The sequence below is a fragment of the Tachyglossus aculeatus genome, chromosome 3 (assembly GCF_015852505.1).
Source record: "Tachyglossus aculeatus isolate mTacAcu1 chromosome 3, mTacAcu1.pri, whole genome shotgun sequence".
NCBI lineage: Eukaryota > Metazoa > Chordata > Mammalia > Monotremata > Tachyglossidae > Tachyglossus > Tachyglossus aculeatus.
The window spans coordinates 23700723-23722654 of NC_052068.1; the positions used below are offsets into that span (position 1 = coordinate 23700723).

The following is a 21932-nucleotide window of genomic DNA, read 5'->3' on the forward strand; positions in this document are numbered from 1 at the left end:
CCCTTCTAGACTGTGAGCCCGCTGTTGGGTAGGGACCGTCTCTGTACGTTGCCAACTTGGACTTTCCAAGCGCTTAGTCCAGTGCTCTGCACACAGTAAGCGCTCAATACATATGATTGATCGATTGATTGACTAGTATCTGAAGTGGGTGGCAGAAGTGGATGCTGTGGGTTTCAAAGGAAGGGAAAGAGAAGGACGACGGAGGTGGAATGATGCTAAACCACAAAGCAGAACCAGTCTGCTCTGGACCACAGACCGTAGTCCCTCTAGACTGTCAGTATGTTGTGGGCAGGGAATGTGTTTATTATTTAGTGTCTGTTTATTGTTGTCCTATATTCCCCCAAGGGCTTCGTTCAGTGCTCCACACACAATAACCCTCTCCATCCCCCCCATCTTACCTCCTTCCCTTCCCCACAGCACCTGTATAGATGTATATATGTTTGTACATATTTATTACTCTATTTATTTTACTTGTACATTCTAACCACTATTTTATTTTATTTTCCTTGAGCATATTTACTATTCTATTCATTTTGCTAATGATGTGCATCTAGCTTTACTTCTATTTATTCTGATGACACCTGTCCACGTGTTTTGTTTTGTTGTCTGTCTCCCCCTTCTAGACTGTGAGCCCATTGTTGGGTGGGGACCGTCTCTGTATGTCGCCGACTTGTACTTCCCAAGCACTTAGTACAGTGCTCTGCACACAGTAAGCGCTCAATAAATGCAATTGAATGAATTGAGTGATTAAAATTACTTAATAATTCTCTGCTTCTGCTGGAGGAGACGGCTCTACCGAGAGCTCACCTCCTCCAGGAGGCCTTCCCAGACTGAGCCCCTTCCTTCCTCTCCTCCTCCTCCCCCTCTCCATTCCCCCCGCCTTACCTCCTTCCCTTCCCCACAGCACCTGTACAGATGTATATATCAATCAATTGTATTTATTGAGCGCTTACTGTGTGCAGAGCACTGTACTAAGCGCTTGGGAAGTACAAGTTGGCAACACTTTGAGATGGTCCCTACCCAACAGTGGGCTCACAGTCTACAAGTATATATGTTTGTACGGATTTATTACTCTATTTAGTTAGTTTACTTGTACATATCTATTCTATTTATTTTATTTTGTTAATATGTTTTGTTTTGTTCTCTGTCTCCCCCTCCTAGACTGTGAGCCCACTGTTGGGTAGGGACCGTCTCTAGATGTGGCCAACTTGTACTTCCCAAGCGCTTAGTACAGTGCTCTGCACACAGTAAGCGCTCTATAAATACGATTGAATGAATGAATGAATGAGCCCGGGCTTTGGAGTCAGAGGTCATGGGTTCAAATCCCGGCTCAGCCAATTGTCAGCTGGGTGACTTTGGGCAAGTCACTTCACTTCTCTGAGCCTCAGTTACCTCATCTGTAAAATGGGGATTAAGACTGTGAACCCCCCATGGGACAATTATTTTTTTATTTTATTTATATATATGTATTCTATCTATTTTATTTTGTTAATATGTTTTGTTTTGTTCTCTGTCTCCCCCTCCTAGACTGTGAGCCCACTGTTGGGTAGGGACCGTCTCTACATGTTGCCAACTTGTACTTCCCAGGCGCTTAGTACAGTGCTCTGCACACAGTAAGCGCTCAATAAATACGATTGATTGATTTGTAGGTTCTGGCTGGGAAGGATTCACAGGTTTTTCAAACCCCGCTAACAAAAACGTTCCAGCGTGTACTTTGGTAGCCACGAAACAGTTGTATCTGAGGGAGAGACTCAAACCCCCGAATTTTGGCCGAATTTTTCTTTTCTTTTTTTTTTTTTTTAAACGGCATTTGTTAAGTGCTTACTACGTGCCAGGTACTGTACTGAGCCCCTTCCTTCCTCTCCCCCTCGTCATCCCTCCCATCTTACCTCCTTCCCAGCACCTGTATATATGTATATATGTTTGTACATACTTATTACTCTATTTTACTTGTACACATCTATTCTATTTATTTTATTTTGCTAGTATGTTTGGTTTTGTTCTCTGTCTCCCCCTTCTAGACTGTGAGCCCACTGTTGGCTCTATATGTTGCCAACTTGTACTTCCCAAGCGCTTAGTCCAGTGCTCTGCACACAGTAAGCGCTCAATAAATACGGTTGATTGATTGATTGATTGGGGTAGATACCCGAGTCAGGTTGGACACAGTCCTTGTCCCACAGAGGGCTCACAGTCTTAATTCCCATTTTCCAGATGAGGTAAGTGAGGCCCAGAGAAGTGAAGTGACTTGCCCAAGGTCACAGCAGACAGGTGGCGGGGCTGGGATTAGAACTCAGGCCCTTCTGACTCCTCCTCCCAGCCCCGTGCTCTTTCCACTAGGCCATGCTGCTTTTCTTAGCAGCAAAGCCTAGTGCAAAGCAACTTCTGCAAAGCCACTGAGGCAGAGTGTGAGTGGGGAAGCAGTGAGGATGTCAACATGATGGGTTCATAATTGGGTTCATTAGTCTACAGCAAATTGTATTTTCTCTGAAGTTAACCGATCAATCGCTTGCATTTATTGAATGTTTACTGTGTGCAAAGCAATTACTACTACTACTAATAATAATAATGATGGCATTTTTTAAGCGCTTACTCTGTGCAAAGCACCGTTCTAAGTGCTGGGGAGGTTACGAGGTGATCAGGTTGTCCCATGGGGGGCTCACAGTCTTCATCCCCATTTTACAGATGAGGGAACTGAGGCACAGAGAAGTGAAGGGACTTGCCCAAAGTCACACAGCTGACAATTGGCGGAGCCGGGATTTGAACCCATGCCCTCTGACTCCTGAGCCCATGCTCTTTCCACTGAGCCACACTGCTTCTCTGAAGTTAACCTATCAATCGCTTGTATTTATTGAATGTTTACTGTGTGCAAAGCACTTACTACTACTACTAATAATAATGACGGCATTTATTAAGCGCTTACAATGTGCAAAGCACCGTTCTAAGCGCTGGGGAGGTTACAAGGTGATCAGGTTGTCCCATGGGGGGCTCACAATCTTCATCCCCATTTTACAGATGAGGGAACTGAGGCCCAGAGAAGTGAAGGGACTTGCCCAAAGTCACCCAGCTGACAATTGGCGGAGCCGGGATTTGAACCCATGCCCTCTGACTCCTGAGCCCATGCTCTTTCCACTGAGCCACACTGCTTCTCTGAAGTTAACCTATCAATCGCTTGTATTTATTGAATGTTTACTGTGTGCAAAGCACTTACTACTACTACTAATAATAATGATGGCATTTATTAAGCGCTTACTATGTGCAAAGCACTGTTCTAAGCGCTGGGGAGGTTACAAGGTGATCAGGTTGTCCCATGAGGGGCTCACAGTCTTCATCCCCATTTTACAGATGAGGGAACTGAGGCCCAGAGAAGTGAAGGGACTTGCCCAAAGTCACACAGCTGACAATTGGCGGAGCCGGGATTTGAACCCATGACCTCTGACTCCAGAGCCTATGCTCTTTCCACTGAGCCACGCTGCTTCTCTGCAGCCACGCTGCTTCTCTGAAGTTAACGTATCAGTAGCTTGTATTTATTGAATGTTTACTCTGTGCAAAGCACTTACTACTACTACTAATAATAATGATGGCATTTATGAAGCGCTTACTATGTGCAAAGCCCTGTTCTAAGCGCTGGGGAGGTTACAAGGTGATCAGGTTGTCCCACGGGGGGCTCACAGTCTTCATCCCCATTTTACAGATGAGGGAACTGAGGCCCAGAGAAGTGAAGTGAGTTGCCCAAAGTCACCCAGCTGACAATTGGCAGAGCGGGATTTGAACCCATGACCTCTGACTCCAAAAGCCCGGGCTTTTTCCACTGAGCCACGCTGCTTCTCTAAGCACTTGGAGAGTACAGTATAGCAGAGGTGATGGACACATTCTCTGTGCAAAGGAGCTCACAGTCTAGTGAGGGAGACAGACATAAATATCAATAAATAAGAAATTACAGATATGCATGAAAGTGCTATGGGGCTGAGGGAAGGGTAATGAAAGGGTACAAATCCAAGTGCGATTTTCCCTTCCTCCTCCCCACCCCACCCCTGCCCTACCTCCTTCCCCTCCCCACAGCACCTTTATATATATTTGTACAGATTTATTACTCTATTTATTTTACTTGTACATATTTACTATTCTATTTATTTTGTCAATGATGTGCATCTAGCTTTCTGTTTATTTTGATGACTTGACACCTGTCCACATGTTTTGTTTTGTTGTCCGTCTCCCCCTTCTAGACTGAGCCCGTTGCTGGGTAGGGACCATCTCTATATGTTGTCAACTTGTACTTCCCAAGCGCTTAGTCCAGTGCTCTGCACACAGTAAGCGCTCAATAAATACGATTGAATTGAATGAATCTAGCTTTCTATTTATTTTGATGACCTGCCACCTGTCCACATGTTTTGTTTTGTTGTCTGTCTCCCCCTTCTAGACTGTGAGCCCGTCTGGGTAGGGACCGTCTCTATATGTTGTCAACTTGTACTTCCCAAGCGCTTAGTCCAGTGCTCTGCGCACAGTAAGTGTTCAATAAATACGATTGAATTGAATGAATCTAGCTTTCTTTCTGTTTATTTTGATGACACCCGTCCACATGTTTTGTTTTGTTGTCCGTCTCCCCCTTCTAGACTGTGAGCCCGTTGCTGGGTAGGGACCATTTCTATATCTTGTCAATTTGTCCTTCCCAAGCGCTTAGTCCAGTGCTCTGCACACAGTAAGCGCTCAATAAATACAATTGAATTGAATGAATCTAGCTTTCTTTCTGTTTATTTTGATGACACCTGTCCACATGTTTTGTTTTGTTGTCCGTCTCCCCCTTCTAGACTGTGAGCCCGTTGCTGGGTAGGGACCATTTCTATATCTTGTCAATTTGTCCTTCCCAAGCGCTTAGTCCAGTGCTCTGCACACAGTAAGCGCTCAATAAATACGATTGAATTGAATGAATCTAGCTTTCTTTCTATTTTGATGACACCTGTCCATGTTTTGTTTTGTTGTCTGTCTCCCCCTTCTAGACTGTGAGCCCGTTGCTGGGTAGGGACCGTTTCAATATGTTGTCAACTTGTCCTTCCCAAGCGCTTAGTCCAGTACTCTGCATATAGTAAGCGCTCCATAAATATGCTTGAATCTAGCTTTCTATTTATTCTGATGACTTGACACCTGTCCACATGTTTTGTTGCCCGTCTCCCCCTTCTAGACTGTGAGCCTGCTGCTGGGTAGGGACCGTCTCCATATGTTGTCGACTTGTCCTTCCCAAGCGCTCAGTCCAGTGCTCTGCACACAGTAAGCGCTCAATAAATACGACTGAATGAATGAATGGACGGATGAGTTAACGACTCTTCTCTTTCCCAGGGATCTCCGGCAGGAGAGCGTCCGGCAGGGCCACGGCAGCTGGTTCCGCCTCTCCTTCGTGTACAACCATTATCTCTTCTTCGCCTGCATCCTGGTGGTGCTCCTGGCTATCGTCCTCTACCTCCTGCGGCTGCGGCGGATTCACCACCGGCAGGCCCGGCCCTTGGCCCCGTTGGACCGCTGGATAGGGGAGGTGGTGCCTTTGATGGGGGTTCAGGTGGGGTCGTGATGGCCACGGCGCTCCCGCGGCCGGGACTGAAGCAGGACGCTGGGCTCCCGTGCCTCCCGCCCCGTCCTCCGTGCTGCTTCACCGGCGTCGGACGCTCCTCCTTGGCACTTCCGAATCCGGATGTGCCGGTAAACCCCTCTCCCCGACCGAAGCCAGAACTTAGCCCGCGACGAATCTCATCGGGAAGTGGAAGACGACACGCCTGGTGCTACTCCAGGGCTTCGATTCCGATACGATCCCGACGGCTCGGCGCCCGCCCGGAGAACCCCATCTCCGCACCCGGCCTATCGCGCTGCTAAGGAAATGTGGCTCCTGGAGAATCACATCCCATTTCTAAGGGGCCCGGGGGAGGTTTGGACCAAACTTGACCCGCTCCCCGTTCTGGCAGTTTGAGCTTTCCCTACCGATTTACCTCACGGGTCGGGCCTGGGCATTATCCTCGCTTCTTGAGCCTCCGAGTGGCCGGCCGGAGCCGGGGCCGGAGGGACAGGGATTTGTTTTCTCTTTGCCATCAGGCCTCGTTTCCCTACCAGGTAGGAGAAATGACCCAAGGACGGAGGAAGATGTGCGTGAAAGGCAGTGGAGTGGGACCGTAAGGTGCGGGAAATTGTTTTAGTTTTAACCTTTAGGGTGGTGGCAGGTCCCACCCCGGAGGGTACGTGGACTGAGATACCAGTAGGAGACAAATCCAGCGGACGGAGGGAGATGTGCGCGAAAGGGCGGAACGCGGCGTCCAGGCAGTGGAGCGGGACCGTAAAATGCGGGAAATTGTTTTAGTTTTAACCTTTCGGATGGTGGCAGGTCCCACCCCGGAGGGTGCGTGGACTGAGATACCAGTAGGAGACAAATCCAAAGTTCAGCAACGACAGCTTATACTTGTGCAACTTGTACTTCCCAAGCGCTTAGTCCAGCGCTCTGCACACAGTAAGCGCTCAATAAATATGACTGATTGATTGATTGACAGCGGCATTTCCCAGCTGAGGAGAAAGAAAATGGCTTTAACCCAATTTTGATCCCTTCAGGGCCCCCTTTTCTTTCCATACAGACGTTTGCCCGTAAAACTTATCAAACCACTCCCTTCTGCCACCTCAGCCTTCTCTTGCCGTAATCCGTTGGTTCCTTCTGACGTCTGAAGCCTAGGGAGCGAAGCATCTTATCATCAATTTTGAAAGAAAAGCGGGAAGAACCAAGGTGACAGCGACGCAGCCTCTCGGGAAGAGAGAAAACGCTAACCCTGGAAGTATGAACGTCTCACTGGAACGCAAGGGGGGTGGTTTCATAATCCCACTCAAAACGGACCCAAGATGGAAGCGTGACTCTCCAAGAGTGCGATGTCCTTGACGTCAGAGCCCCAGTTGCTCCTCAGTTAAGGAGTTTCCTAGTTTTCCCTGGGCAGTCTAAAATTAGTCTGGTGCTGGAGACTTCCCAGCTTCCTTGGGAAGATCTTTCCACATTCCTGCTCTCACTGCATTTCCCCAGTTCTACCTTTGCCTAATTTACTGTTGCCTTTGTGAATTTGGTTTCCACATTTCATCGTAGTCATTGGCCCCAATCAATTTCGCCGAATCTCGTCAGTCTCACCAGCCCTTAGTTCATTTCCAATGGTCCTGTCCGGATAGCCTGGGCTTGCCCGGGTTTTTTTTGTTGTTGTTCTTTGTATTTTTAAACACAGTGGGACCCGACTCTAGTAGCCGTGCCCGGTAACGGTTATGATAAAGTCGATGATTCTGTGAGACTCGTCCAAGACTAACGAAGCAGCGCTCGAGCGTATCAAAGATGTCCCTCTGGATCTGTAAACAATTCCACTGGATGCCCATTTTGCTGCTCGCCATTCCCCCTGGTTTCTTTCAACCTTCTTTCCACTTGGACCACAATCAAAGGTATGCCGCTTGGATGACAGAAAAAAATAATATCTTGCTATCTAATAGTGTCTTTCTAAAGAATTTAAAGCACAGCCCTACTACCTCGTTATTTTTCCTGTGAGGTAGGGATCAGTAGGACGAGGGAAGTATTATGAGTCCCCTTTTATATGGGGAAACAGAGGCACAGAGACTGACGCTTGCCCAGTGCCAAACAGCCAGTTGGTAGCGTGGCTGGCGGGGGTTTCTAGTCCAGGACTCATTCCGTTTAACGTTTTGAAATGTTTTTCAGATTGTTTTCAAACCTTTTAGTTCCCAACCCTCCGATCTGTTTGCCCTTGCTAGTATTTGCCATCCCTGTGGTTCTTGTCCCAGTGTGGCATGTAAAAACACTTGGGAAGGAAGAGCGGCCTCTCCGGGTTTTTCCGGAACAATCCAAGGAACGAGGAAGCCGTTCCTGCCACTTGGTCACCTAACCACTCCGTCCTCCGAATCTGGCTTTCCAAACCGTGGAATAAAGTTGGAAATTTTTGCAGTGTGAAAACAAATGTCTTTTTTCCATCTTTCAGTTACTGTGTAATGTTCAAACGCGTGGCTCAGTGGAAAGAGCCCGGGCTTGGGAGTCAGAGGTCATGGGTTCAAATCCTGGCTCCTCCGCTTCTCAGCTGGGTGACTTTGGGCAAGTCACTTAACTTCTCTGTGCCTCAGTTAACTCATCTGTAAAGTGGGGATTAAGACTGCGAGCCCCCCGTGGGACAACCTGATCATCTTGTAAACTCCCCAGCACTTAGAACAGTGCTTTGCACCTAGTAAGCACTGAATAAATGCCATGATTCTTATTGTTATTATTAATGACTCCGTCCTCCGAATCTGGCTTTCCAAACCGTAGAATAAAGTTGGAAATTTTTGCAGTGTGAAAATAAATGTCTTTTTTCCATCTTTCAGTTACTGTGTAATGTTCAAACGCGTGGCTCAGTGGAAAGAGCCCGGGTTTGGGAGTCAGAGATCATGGGTTCAAATCCTGGCTCCTCTGCTTCTCAGCTGGGTGACTTTGGTCAAGTCACTTAACTTCTCTGTGCCTCAGTTAACTCATCTGTAAAATGGGGATTAAGACTGTGAGCCCCATGTGGGACAACCTGATCATCTTGTAAACTCCCCAGTGCTTAGAACAGTGCTTTGCACATAGTAAGCACTGAATAAATGCCATGATTCTTATTGTTATTATTAATGACTCCGTCCTCCGAATCTGGCTTTCCAAACCGTGGAATAAAGTTGGAAATTTTTGCAGTGTGAAAACAAATGTTTTTTTTCCATCTTTCAGTCACTGTGTGATGTTCAAATGCGTGGCTCAGTGGAAAGAGCCCGGGATTGGGAGTCAGAGGTCATGGGTTCAAATCCCCGCTCCTCCACTTCTCAGCTGTGTGACTTTGGGCAAGTCACTTAACTTCTCTGTGCCTCAGTTAACTCAAATGTAAAATGGGGATTAAGACTGTGAGCCCCCCCAGGGGACAACCTGATCATCTTGTAACCTCCCCAGCGCTTAGAACAGTGCTTTGCACATAGTAAGCGTTTAATAAATGCCATCATTCTTATTATTATTAACCACTCCGTCCTCCGAATCTGGCTTTCCAAACCGTAGAATAAGGTTGGAAATTTTTTGCAGTGTGAAAACAAATGTTTTTTTCCATCTTTCAGTCACTGTGTGATGTTCAAACGCGTGGCTCAGTGGAAAGAGCCCGGGCTTGGGAGTCAGAGGTCATGGGTTCAAATCCCGGCTCCGCCAATTGTCAGGTGGGTGACTTTGGGCAGGTCACTTCACTTCTCTGGGCCTCAGTTGCCTCATCCGGAAAATGGGGATTACAACTGTGAGCTCCATGTGGGATAAACGGATTACCTTGTATCTACTGCAGCGCTTAGAACAGTGCTTTGCACATAGTAGGCGCTTAATAAATGCCATTATTACTTTTAACTCTAAATTCACCAAAGAAACTGCTTCAGCATAATTGGTTTTTGGTGAGACCAAACTGCCCTTTGCTGGCTCGATTCATTGTTTCTGGCCGTTTGATGGAAAACAACTAAGGTCTGAAGGAGCCCAGAATCAGTGTCAGTACTATTTATGGGGCACCGGATAATACTAATAATGGGATTTGTTAAGCGCTTACTATGTGCCAAGCACTGTTCTAAGCACTGGGGAGGTTACAAGGTGATCAGGTTGTCCCACGGGGGCTCACAGTCGTCATCCCCATTTGACAGATGGGGTAATGGAGGCCCAGAGAAGTTAAGTGGCTTGCCCAAGGTCATGCAGCTGACAAGTGGTGGAGTCGGGATTCGAACCCATGACCTCAGACTCCCAAGCCCGTGCTCTTTCCACCGAGCCACGCTGCACCTGATGATAATAATAATAGTAATAATAATGGCATTTATTAAGCGCTTACTATGTGCAAAGCACTGTTCTAAGCGCTGGGGCGGTTACAAGATGATCAGGTTGTCCCACGGGGGGCCCACAGTCATCATCCCCATTTTACAGATGGCGTAACTGAGGCACAGAGAAGTTAAGTAGCTTGCCCAAGGTCACGCAGCTGACAAGTGGTGGAGTTGGGATTCGAACCCATGACCTGCGACTCCCAAGCCCATGCTCTTTCCACTGAGCCACGCTGCACCTGATGATAATAATAATGGCATTTATTAAGCACTTACTATGTGCAAAGCACTGTTCTAAGCGCTGGGGAGGTTACAAGGTGATCCGGTTGTCCCACGGGGGGGCTCTCAGTCTTCATCCCCATTTTACAGATGGGGTAACGGAGGCCCAGAGAAGTTAAATGGCTTGCCCAAGGTCACACAGCTGACAAGTGGTGGAGCCGGGATTCGAACCCACGACCTCAGACTCCCAAGCTCGGGCTCTTTCCACTGAGCCACGCTGCTGCTTCACCGTAGCCCCCGAAACCAGCAGGCGTCAGCTCCCCTTGGCAGTCCTGCTACGGTACTTGGGCCTTGATGTCACGAGCTGGCAACAGCGCAACTCTTTCTCTTGACATCGTTTTCTATCATCATCATCATCAATCGTATTTATTGAGCGCTTACTGTGTGCAGAGCACTGTACTAAGCGCTTGGGAAGTACAAGTTGGCAACACATAGAGACAGTCCCTACCCAACAGTGGGCTCACAGATAGAGGTGTGTGGTGGGAAGAATGTTCCTTAATTTGCTAGCCAAAACACGCAGTGAGAACACACAGAGAACTATCATCAGTTCTGTAGAATAATAATAATAATGGCATTAAGCACTTACTACGTGCAGAGCACTGTTCTAAGCGCTGGGGAGGTTGCAAAGTGATCAGGTTGACCCACATGGAGCTCACAGTCTTTAATCCCCATTTTAATAATAATAATGATGATGGCATTTGTTAAGCGCTTACTATGTGGAGTTGGGATTCGAACCCATGACCTCCGACTCCCAAGCCCGTGCTCTTTCCACCAAGCCATGCTGCACCTGATAATAATAATAATGATGATGATGATGGCATTTACTAAGCGCTTACTATGTGCCAAGCACTGTTCTAAGCACTGCGGAGGTTACAAGGGGATCAGGTTGTCCCACGGGGGGCTCACAGTCATCATCCCCATTTTACAAATGGGGTAACGGAGGCACAGAGAAGTTAAGTGGCTTGCCCAAGGTCACACAGCTGATGAGTGGTGGAGTCGGGATTCAAACCCATGACCTCCAACTCCCAAGCCCGTGCTCTTTCCACTGAGCCATGCTACACCTGATAATAATAATAATGGCATTTATTAAGCGCTTACTATGTGCCAAGCACTGTTCTAAGTGCTGGGGAGGTTACAAGGTGATCAGGTTGTCCCACGGGGGGGCTTACAGACTTCATCCCCATTTTACAGATGGGGTAATGGAGGCACAGAGAAGTTAAGTGGCTTGCCCAAGGTCACGCAGCTGACAAGTGGTGGAGTTGGGATTTGAACCCATGATCTCTGACTCCCAAGCCTGTGCTCTTTCCACCGAGCCACGCTACATCTGATAATAATAATGGCATTTATTAAGCACTTACTATGTGCCAAGCACTGTTCTAAGCACTGGGGAGGTTACAAGGTGATCAGGTTGTCCCATGGGGGGCTCACAGTCTTCACCCCCATTTTACAGATGGGTAACTGAGGCACAGAGAGGTTAAGTGTCTTGCCCAAGGTCACACAGCTGACAAGTGGTGGAGTCGGGATTCAAACCCCCGGACTCCCAACCCCGGACTCTTTCCACTGAGCCACGCTGCTTACCTGATGGATGCAGGGCACTGTACTGAGCACTCAGGGGGGGAGAATTAAATGTATTGGACACACTCCTGCCCATTCAGGTAAGTAGTACAGTGTACAGTTTAACAAATGCCATCATCATCATCATCAGATGATGCCATCAGATGATGATGATGATGATTTTGAGCGGTATTTACTACATGCCAGGCGCTGTAGATACCTGTATATATGTTTGTACATATTTATTACTCTATTTTACTTGTACATATTTATTCTATTTATTTTATTTGGTTTACATGTTTGGTTTTGTTGTCTGTCTCCCCCTTCTAGACTGTGAGCCCGCTGTTGGGTAGGGACTGTCTCTATATGCTGCCGATTTATACTTCCCAAGCGCTTAGTACAGTGCTCTGCACACAGTAAGCGCTCAATAAATAGGACTGAATGAATGAATGAATGAATGAATGAATGAATTCAGGGCTCAGAAGAGGGACTGAAAAGAGGGAAGGGCTTTAGAGTAGGTCCCGTTTTTATGCAAGGCTGGAAGAAGATGGTGTTGACTTGTTCTTCCCAGGCGCTTAGTCCAGTGCTCTGCACACAGTAAGCGCTCAATAAATACGATTGATTGATTGATTGTTGAGCAAAGCCACTTTTCTAGGGGTTGGGGACTGAAGAAGCTCCAGAAACAGACGGAGCCAGCAGCCCCACCTCCCCTCACCCTTCCGATTTTATACGCGTGGTCTTCACGTTGGGTAGGGACCGTCTCTGGATGTTGCCAACTTGTCCTTCCCAAGCGCTTAGTCCGGTGCTCTGCACACAGTAATAAATAAATATATATTTCTATATATTTATATAAAATAACAGTAACAGCAAATAACAGTAATAATAGTAAATAATAATAGTAAATAGTAATAGTAAATAATAATAGTAAATAGTAATAGTAAATAGTAATAGTAAATAATAATAGTAAATAGTAAATAACTATTATAGTTATTAAGTAAATAACTTGTCCTTCCCAAGCGCTTAGTCCAGTGCTCTGCACACAGTAATAAATAAATATATATTTCTATATATTTATATAAAATAACAGTAACAGTAAATAACAGTAATAATAGTAAATAGTAATAGTAAATAGTAATAGTAAATAATAATAGTAAATAGTAAATAATAGTAAATAACTATTATAGTTATTAAGTAAATAACTTGTCCTTCCCAAGCGCTTAGTACAGTGCTCTGCACACAGTAATAAATAAATATTATAGTTATTAAGTAAATAACTTGTCCTTCCCAAGCGCTTAGTACAGTGCTCTGCACACAGTAATAAATATATTTCTATATATTTATATAAAATAACAGTAACAGTAAATAACAGTAATAATAGTAAATAGTAATAGTAAATAGTAATAGTAAATAGTAAATAATAGTAAATAACTATTATAGTTATTAAGTAAATAACTTGTCCTTCCCAAGCGCTTAGTACAGCACTCTGCACACAGTAATAAATAAATATTATAGTTAAGTAAATAACTTGTCCTTCCCAAGCGCTTAGTACAGTGCTCTGCACACAGTAATAAATATATATTATATCATATATTATATAATTTAATATATTATATAATTCATACAATGCATTATATTAATATTATATTGATATCGTTAATATTAATCAATTGATTAATATTAATAAATAAAGAATATTGTTAATGTTATTAATATATATTTATAATATATGTTATATATTATATAATTATATATTATGTTATGTATTATATATTTTATATATAATAAATATATATTAATATATAAAATAACAGTAACAGTAAATAACAGTAATAATAGTAAATAGTAATAGTAAATAATAACAGTAAATAGTAATAGTAAATAGTAATAGTAAATAGTACTAGTAAATAGTACTAGTAAATAGTAATAGTAAATAATAATAGTAAATAGTAAATAACAGTAAATAACAGTAATAATAAATAGCTCAATAAATATGACTGGATGAAAGAATTTATGCTTCACCTTCCCCCTTTCCTCCATTACCCCCCAGAGCAGCTTCTCCACCTCCTTTCCTCTGGCCTGCGGCCTTCTTCCTTGAAGGGAGGAGCGGGGCGGCTCCGGAGGAGGGAAAGGCTAAGACGGCAGCACTGCTAAGTAGCAGCGTGGCTCAGTGGAAAGAACCCGGGCTTGGGAGTCAGAGGTCATGGGTTCGAATCCCGGCTCCGCCACTTCTCAGCTGGGTGACTTCGGGCGAGTCACTTCACTTCCCTGGGCCTCAGCTCCCTCATCTGTAAAGTGGGGATGAAGACTGTGAGCCCCACGTGGGACAACCTTGATTACCGTGTATCCCCCCCAGCGCTTAGAACAGTGCTTGGCACATAGTAAGCGCTTAACAAATACCAACATTATTATTATTATTATTATTATTATTATTATTATTATTAGCAGGTCTTCCTGCACCGTGGGCTGGAACCACGGGCTTGTAGGGGAAGCTGCAGTTGCCAAGCTGGTGGATGGGGAGAAAACCTAGGGTGGTCTGGGGGATTCATTCATTCGATCGTATTTATTGAGCGCTTACTGTGTGCACAGCACCGTACTAAGCGCTTGGGAAGTACAAGTTGGCAACATATAGAGACGGTCCCTACCCAACAGGGGGCTCACAGTCTAGAAGGGATTCAATTCAAATCGTATTTATTGAGCGCTTACTGTGTGCAGAGCACCGTACTAGGCGCTTGGGAAGTACAAGTTGGCAACATATAGAGACGGTCCCTACCAACAGTGGGCTCACAGTCTAGAAGGGATTCAATTCAATTCAATCGTATTTATTGAGCACTTACTGTGTGCAGAGCACCGTACTAAGCGCTTGGGAAGTACAAGTTGGCAACATATAGAGACGGTCCCTACCCAACAGTGGGCTCACAGTCTAGAAGGGATTCAATTCAATTCAATCGTATTTATTGAGCACTTACTGTGTGCAGAGCACCGTACTAGGCGCTTGGGAAGTACAAGTTGGCAACATATAGAGACGGTCCCTACCAACAGTGGGCTCACAGTCTAGAAGGGATTCGATTCCATTCAACCGTATTTATTGAGCACTTACTGTGTGCAGAGCACTGTACTAAGCGCTTGGGAAGTACAAGTTGACAACATGCTGCTCCTAGGTCACCAACAGTACGAAAATACTCAAGACAGTCAGTCAGTGGTATTGATTGGGCGCTTACTGGGTGCAGAGCACTCCACTAAGCACTTGGGAGAGTACTCCGTAACAATAGAGACATTCATTCATTCATTCATTCAATCGTATTTATTGAGCGCTTACTGTGTGCAGAGCACTGTACTAAGCACTTGGGAAGTACAAGTTGGCAACATCCCCGCCCACAACGAGCTTACGGTCTAGAGGGTACAACAGGGGAGTCGAGAGCCGTGGTCCCGGTGGAGTCTTGGAAAAGCAGTGTGGCTCAGTGGAAAGAGCCCGGGCTTTGGAGTCAGAAGTCATGGGTTCAAATCCCGGCTCCGCCACTTGTCAGCTGTGTGACTTCGGGCGAGTCACTTCACTTCTCTGGGCCTCAGTGACCTCATCTGGAAAATGGGGATGAAGACTGTGAGCCCCCCGTGGGACAACCTGATCACCTTGTATCCTCCCCAGCGCTTAGAACAGTGCTTTGCACATAGTAAGCGCTTAATAAATGCCATTATTATTATATTTTTGGGGGTGGGGAGAATGGCAGGGACAGAGAGAAGGCTAAGACTGTGCCATCTCTGGTCTCTGTGGTGCCCAGCAAACGTTTCTGGAACTTGTACTTCCCAAGCGCTTAGTACAGTGCTCTGCACACAGTAGGCGCTCAATAAATACGATTGATTGATTGATTGATTGATTGATTGATTGTAGCTGCATAATGCCCCAGAAACCGGGATCATTGGTTACGGGACAGAGAGGACCTTCTTCTCTAATGACATCATGGCGGGCAGGTGAATGAGTAGTTAGAGAAGCAGCGTGGCTCAGTGGAAAGAGCCCGGGCTTTGGAGTCAGAGGTCATGGGTTCGAATCCCCACTCTGCCACATGTCTGCTGCATGACCTTGGGCAAGTCACTTGACTTCTCTGGGCCTCAGTGACCTCATCTGTAAAACAGGGATGAAGACTGTGAGCCCCATGTGAGCCCTCCCCAGCGCTTAGAATAATAATAATAATAATTGGCATTTGTTAAGCGCTTACTATGTGCAAAGCACTGTTCTAAGCGCTGGGGAGGATACAGGGTGATCAGGTTGTCCCATGTGGGGTTCACAGTCTTCACCCCCATTTTACAGATGAGGGAACTGAGGCCCAGAGAAGAGAAGTGACTTGCCTGAGATCACACAGCTGACATGTGGCGGAGTCGGGATTCAAACCCATGACCTCTGACTCCAAAGCCTGTGCTCTTTCCACTCAGCCACGCTGCTTCTCTTAGAACAGTGCTTTGCACATAGTAAGTGCTTAACAAATGCCATTATTATTATTAGTAGTAGTAGTAGTAGTAGTAGTAGTAATAGTATGGCTAATGGTTTGTTGTGTTCAGAGCACTGTATTAAGTGCCAGGAAAGAATACCCCGGGGGGCAACTGTAGGGGGTTCCTGGCCCTGGGGGTGTTTACGATCTAAAACTGTAAGGTGGAGGGAGAGGGGACTGGAGGTGGACAGACTCAGTGAAAAGAGCCCGGGCTTTGGAGTCAGGGGTCATGGGTTCGAATCCTGACTCCACCACATGACGGCTGTGTGACCTTGGGCAAAGTCACTAAACTTCTCTGAGCCTCAGTTACCTCATCTGTAAAATGGGGATTGATTGTGACAGCTGTGTGACCTCGGGCAGGTCACTTCACGTCTCTGAGCCTCAGTTCCCTCATCTGTAAAATGGGGATTGATTGTGAGCCCCACGTGGGGCAACTTGATCACCTTGTATCCCTCCCAGCGCTTACAACAGTGCTCTGCACATAGTAAGCGCTTAACAAATGCCATCATTATTATTATCATTATTACTGAAAAGCAGCGTGGCTCAGTGGAAGGAGCCCGGGCTTTGGAGCCGGAGGTCATGAGTTCGAACCCCGGCTCCGCCAATTGTCAGCTGGGTGACCTTGGGCAAGTCACTTCATTTCTCTGGGCCTCCGTTCCCTCATCAGGAAAATGGGGATTAAGACTGTGAGCCCCCGTGTGGGACACCCTGATCACCTTGTAACCTCTCCAGCGCTTAGCACAGTGCTTTGCACATAGTAAGCGCTTAATAAATGTCATTATTATTATTATTATTATTATTATTATTATTACTACTACTGCCCCAGAGAGCAGGCCCTGGGCTTCGCTACCAGCTTTCTGGGAGTGAAAGTTCGCTGTGGATGTTAGAAAGCCCCCGGGGTGCCTTGGCAGAAAGAACCGACTGTCCCACAGCGGCTGGCAGGCCAGACAATTTTGTACAAATGTGTACAATATTTGTACCTATTTATTCTATTTATTTTATTTTGTTAATATGTCTTGTTGTCTGTCTCCCCCTTCTAGCCTGTGAGCCCGCTGTTGGGTAGGGACCGTCTCTAGATGTTGCCGACTTGGACTTCCCAAGCGCTTAGTCCAGTGCTCTGCACACAGTAAGCGCTCAATAAATACGAGCGAACGAACAAAATCCCCGAGCGATGAGAACTAGTGGCCCGCAAAGGGTCCTCCCTCCGACCATAGGACCTCCTCGGGTGACCAGGTCAGTTTTTAAGCCACCACTCCCCCGAGGTAAAGTGGAGCTCTTGGTTCACACAACTGCCCTCCTAGAGCCCGGGCTTTGGAGTCAGAGGTCGTGGGTTCGAATCCCAGCTCCGCCTCGTCTGCTGTGTGACCTTGGGCAAGTCGCTTAACTTCTCGGAGCCTCAGTTACCCCATCTGGAAAATGGGGATGATGACTGTGAGCCCCACGCGGGACAACCTGATCACCTTGTATCTCCCCAGTGCTTAGAAAAGTGCTCTGCACATAGTAAGCGCTTAACAAATGCCATTATTATTATTATTATTATTAGAGAGCTGGATTCCAAGAAAAAAGGTGGAAAATGCTTTGAGAGGCACCTCCGACGCGGGTTGTTATAGGAAGCTCCAATGCTGCCCCAATCTGGGGAATTCATTCATTCAATTCAATCGTATTTATTGAGCGCTTACTGTGTGCAGAGCACTGTACTAAGCGCTTGGGAAGTACAGGTCGGCAACATATAGAGACGGTCCCTACCCAACAGTGGGCTCACAGTCTAGAAGTCAGAGAAGCGGCGTGGCTCAGTGGAAAGAGCACAGGCTTTGGAGTCAGAGGTCATGGGTTCGAATCCCGGCTCCACCACATGTCTGCTGTGTGACCTTGGGCAGGTGACTTAACTTCTCTGAGCCTCAGTTACCTCATCTGTAAAATGGGGATTAAGACTGTGAGCCCCACATGGGACAACGTGATCACCTTGTATCTCCCCCAGCGCTTAGAACAGTGCTCTGCACATAGTAAGCGCTTAACAGATGCCATCATTATTATTATTATTAAGAGAAGAATCCGACCATCAGACTTTTAGACTGTGAGCCCACTGTTGGGTAGGGACCGTCTCTATATGTTGCCAACTTGTACTTCCCAAGCGCTTAGTACAGTGCACTGCACAGTAAGCGCTCAATAAATACGATTGATTGATTGACCTGTATATGTATATATATTTGTACATATTTATTACTTTATTTATTTTACTTGTTCATATCTATTCTATTTATTTTATTTTGTTGGTATGTTTGGTTTTGTTCTCTGTCTCCCCCTTTTAGACTGTGAGCCCACTGTTGGGTAGGGACTGTCTCTAGATGTTGCCAACTTGTACTTCCCAAGCGCTTAGTACAGTGCTCTGCACACAGTAAGCGCTCAATAAATACGATTGATTGATTGATTGATTGATTGACCATCAGTCAAGGTTGAGCATAAAGAGCGTGGGCCGCTTCCTGCTGAGGCAGAAAACTGGGCCCCGAGCTCCAAAGGCATCAGCGACACACATTTCAACAAACACCTTTAATGTCGGTTCCTCTATTTTACAAGATTTTTTAAAAGTTTTTTAAAAATAAATCCGATTTTTGGTATCCGCCGGCTTCCTCGTCTGAGTTCCCGCTGGTCTTAGGTGCGAAAGATTCTGAAAAGTCAATTAAGCCCGCTGGTGAGAGTGTCCTTTGCTCGGTGAAGTGAGCCCACTGTTGGGTAGGGACTGTCTCTATACGTTGCCAATTTGTACTTCCCAAGCGCTTAGTACAGTGCTCTGCACATAGTAAGCGCTCAATAAATACGATTGATGATGATGATGATGAAGGGGCCCACTTAGAAACAAAAGGGATGATCCGGCTAGCGAGGCCTCCTCTCCTCGGCGGACGGGAGAGTGGGCCGATTCCCGCTCCGTCCGCAGCCCCGTAGGAACCAATCAATCGTATTTATTGAGCGCTTACAGTGTGCAGAGCGCTGTACTAAGCGCTGGAGCTTGGGAAGCCCGGCGGGGGCCCCGGTGGCGGCGTTGCTTACCCGAGGCTCACTTCGGGGCCCGGCGGAGTTCGTTCATGAGCCACAGGGCCACGCTGAGCAGAGCCAGGGAGCCGGACTGGTGGGTGGCGGCCAGCGGGGTGGGGACGTACAGCAGGAGCGTGCTGATGCCCAGGCCAACCTGGGGGGAGGGAAAAAGAGCGGGAGACCTGGTATCCGCAGGGAAGGATTTCCTACGAGGGAAGCCAGGGACCCAAATCAGGAAGCCAGGAGCCACGTGTCGGCTGACGGTCCCATCATTCCCTCATTTGATCGGATTTATTGAGCACTTATCAATCACTTATTTATTGAGCACTAATCAATCACTTATTTATTGAGCACTTATCAATGTGTGCACAGTAATATCAATCAATCGTATTTATTGAGCGCTTGCTGTGTGCACAGTAAGCGCTCAATAAATACGATTGATGATGAGGATGATGCAGAGCACTGGACCAAGCGTCTTGGGAAGTCCAAGTCGGCAACATCTAGGGACGGTCCCTACCCGACAGCGGGCTCACAGTCTAGAAGGGGGAGACAGAGAACAAAACCAAACATACTAACAAAATAAATAGAATAGATATCAATCAATCAATCGTATTTACTGAGCGCGTACTGTGTGCAGAGCACAGTACTAAGCGCTTGGGAAGTACAAGTCGGCACCATCTAGAGACGGTCCCTACCCGACAGCGGGCTCACAGTCTAGAAGGGGGAGACAGAGAACAAAACCAAACATACTAACAAAATAAATAGAATAGATATCAATCAATCAATCGTATTTATTGAGCGCTTACTGTGTGCACAGCACGGTACTAAGCGCTTGGGAAGTACAAGTCGGCAACATATAGAGACAGTCCCTACCCGACAGTGGGCTCACAGTTTAGAAGGGGGAGACAGAGAACAAAACCAAACATATTAACAAAATAAATAGAATAGATATCAATCAATCAATCGTACTTATTGAGCACTTACTGTGTGCAGAGCACTGTACTAAGCGCTTGGGAAGTACAAGTTGGCAAAATATAGAGACAGTCCCTACCCAACAGTGGGCTCACAGTCTAAATGGGGGAGACAGAGAACAAAACCAAACATACTAACAAAATAGAATAGATATCAATCAATCAATCGTATTTATTGAGCACTTACTGTGTGCAGAGCACGGTACTAAGCGCTTGGGAAGTACAAGTCGGCAACATATAGAGACGGTCCCTACCCAACAGCAGGCTCACAGTCTAGAAGATGGACAAGTAAAAGAAATAAATAGAGTAATAAATATGTACATACATATATACATATATACAAGTGCTGTGGGGAAGGGAAGGAGGTAAGATGCGGGGGATGGAGAGGGTTATTGTGTGTGGAGTACTGTACGAAGCCCTTGGGGGAATGTAGTACAACAGTAAACAGACTGCCCACAACATACTGACAGTCTAGAGGGACTACGGTCTGAGCCCCTTCCTTCCTCTCCCCCTCACCCCCCTCTCCATCCCCCTCATCTTACCTCCTTCCCTTCCCCACAGCACCTGTATATATGTATATATGTCTGTACATATTTATTACTCTATTTATTTATTTATTTATTTTTCTTGTACATATCTATTCTATTTATTTTATTTTGTTAGCACGTTTGATTTTGTTCTCTGTCTCCCCCTTTTAGACTGTGAGCCCATTGTTGGGTAGGGACTGTCTCTAGATGTTGCCAACTTGGACTTCCCAAGCGCTTAGTCCAGTGCTCTGCACACAGTAAGCACTCAATAAATACAATTGATTGATTGATTGACTGGTCTTGCATCATTCCACCTCCGTCATCCTTCTCTTTCCCTTCCTTTGAAACCCATAGCATCCACTTCTGCCACCTACTTCAGATACTAGTCAATCAATCAATCAATCGTATTTATTGAGCGCTTACTGCGTGCAAAGCACTGGACTAAGCGCTTGGGAAGTCCAAGTTGGCAACATCTAGAGACGGTCCCTACCCAACAGTGGGCTCACAGTCTAGAAGGGGGAGACAGGGAATAAAACAAAACATATTAACACAATAAAATAAACATGTACAAATAGAGTAATATGTACAAATGTATAATAAATACGTATAATAATAAATACATATAATAAATATAATAAAAATAAATACGTACAAACTTACAAACGTATCTCCATCATCACCCCACGTGTGAAGGAGAAATGGGCCAGTGGCATGCTGACTACTGAATCCCATCCCTCAAAAAAGGCACCCAAGGACTGTATTAGAGGCCCAAAGCAACAGCCGAGCTGTAAGTTCCGTGAAGTGCAAACTGAGGAAATACTTTGGACAGTCAGGTTCCCTCCCAGGCACAGTGGAGAATACGCGTACCCAGCACGTGGTCCTTAAGCGCTTAATACAGTGCCCTGCCCAGAGTAAGCACGACTGTTTAGACTGTAAGCCCACTCTTTTAGACTGTGAGCCCACTGTTGGGTAGGGACTGTCTCTATATGTTGCCAACTTGTACTTCCCAAGCGCTTAGTACCGTGCTCTGCACACAGTAAGAGCTCAATAAATACGATTGATTGATTGACTGACTGCATGAATGTATCTTCCCCACATCACAGTCCCATCGGCTGACTGAGAAGACACCTAGCCCAGTTGATGGAGCCCAGGCCTGGGCACGGGGGTCGCAAGGACCTGGGTTCTAATCTAGACTGTGAGCCCACTGTCGGGTAGGGACCGTCTCTATATGTTGCCAACTTGTACTTCCC

At 46.1% G+C, this 21932-nt stretch overlaps 2 protein-coding genes across 3 annotated transcripts in view; one reads left to right on the plus strand and one right to left on the minus strand.

Annotated features, from left to right (window-relative positions):
* The window catches only part of ENTPD7 (ectonucleoside triphosphate diphosphohydrolase 7), an 86730-nt gene extending 78772 nt beyond the window's left edge, over positions 1-7958 (plus strand). For both annotated transcript variants that reach the window (XM_038744143.1, XM_038744144.1), the window contains one exon: positions 5332-7958. In XM_038744143.1, coding sequence (XP_038600071.1) covers positions 5332-5560 — 229 coding nt within the window. In that variant the 3' untranslated portion in view covers positions 5561-7958. The remainder of the gene's footprint in view (positions 1-5331) is intronic.
* Positions 7959-18683: 10725 nt separating this feature from the next.
* Positions 18684-21932, minus strand: part of LOC119925547 (cytochrome c oxidase assembly protein COX15 homolog) — a 35980-nt gene continuing 32731 nt past the window's right edge. The window contains exons 9-10 of the mRNA XM_038743827.1: positions 19200-19338; positions 18684-18819 (exon numbers count right to left, since the gene is read on the minus strand). Of these exons, the coding sequence (XP_038599755.1) occupies positions 19207-19338 (132 nt within the window). The 3' untranslated portion in view covers positions 18684-18819; positions 19200-19206. The remainder of the gene's footprint in view (positions 18820-19199; positions 19339-21932) is intronic.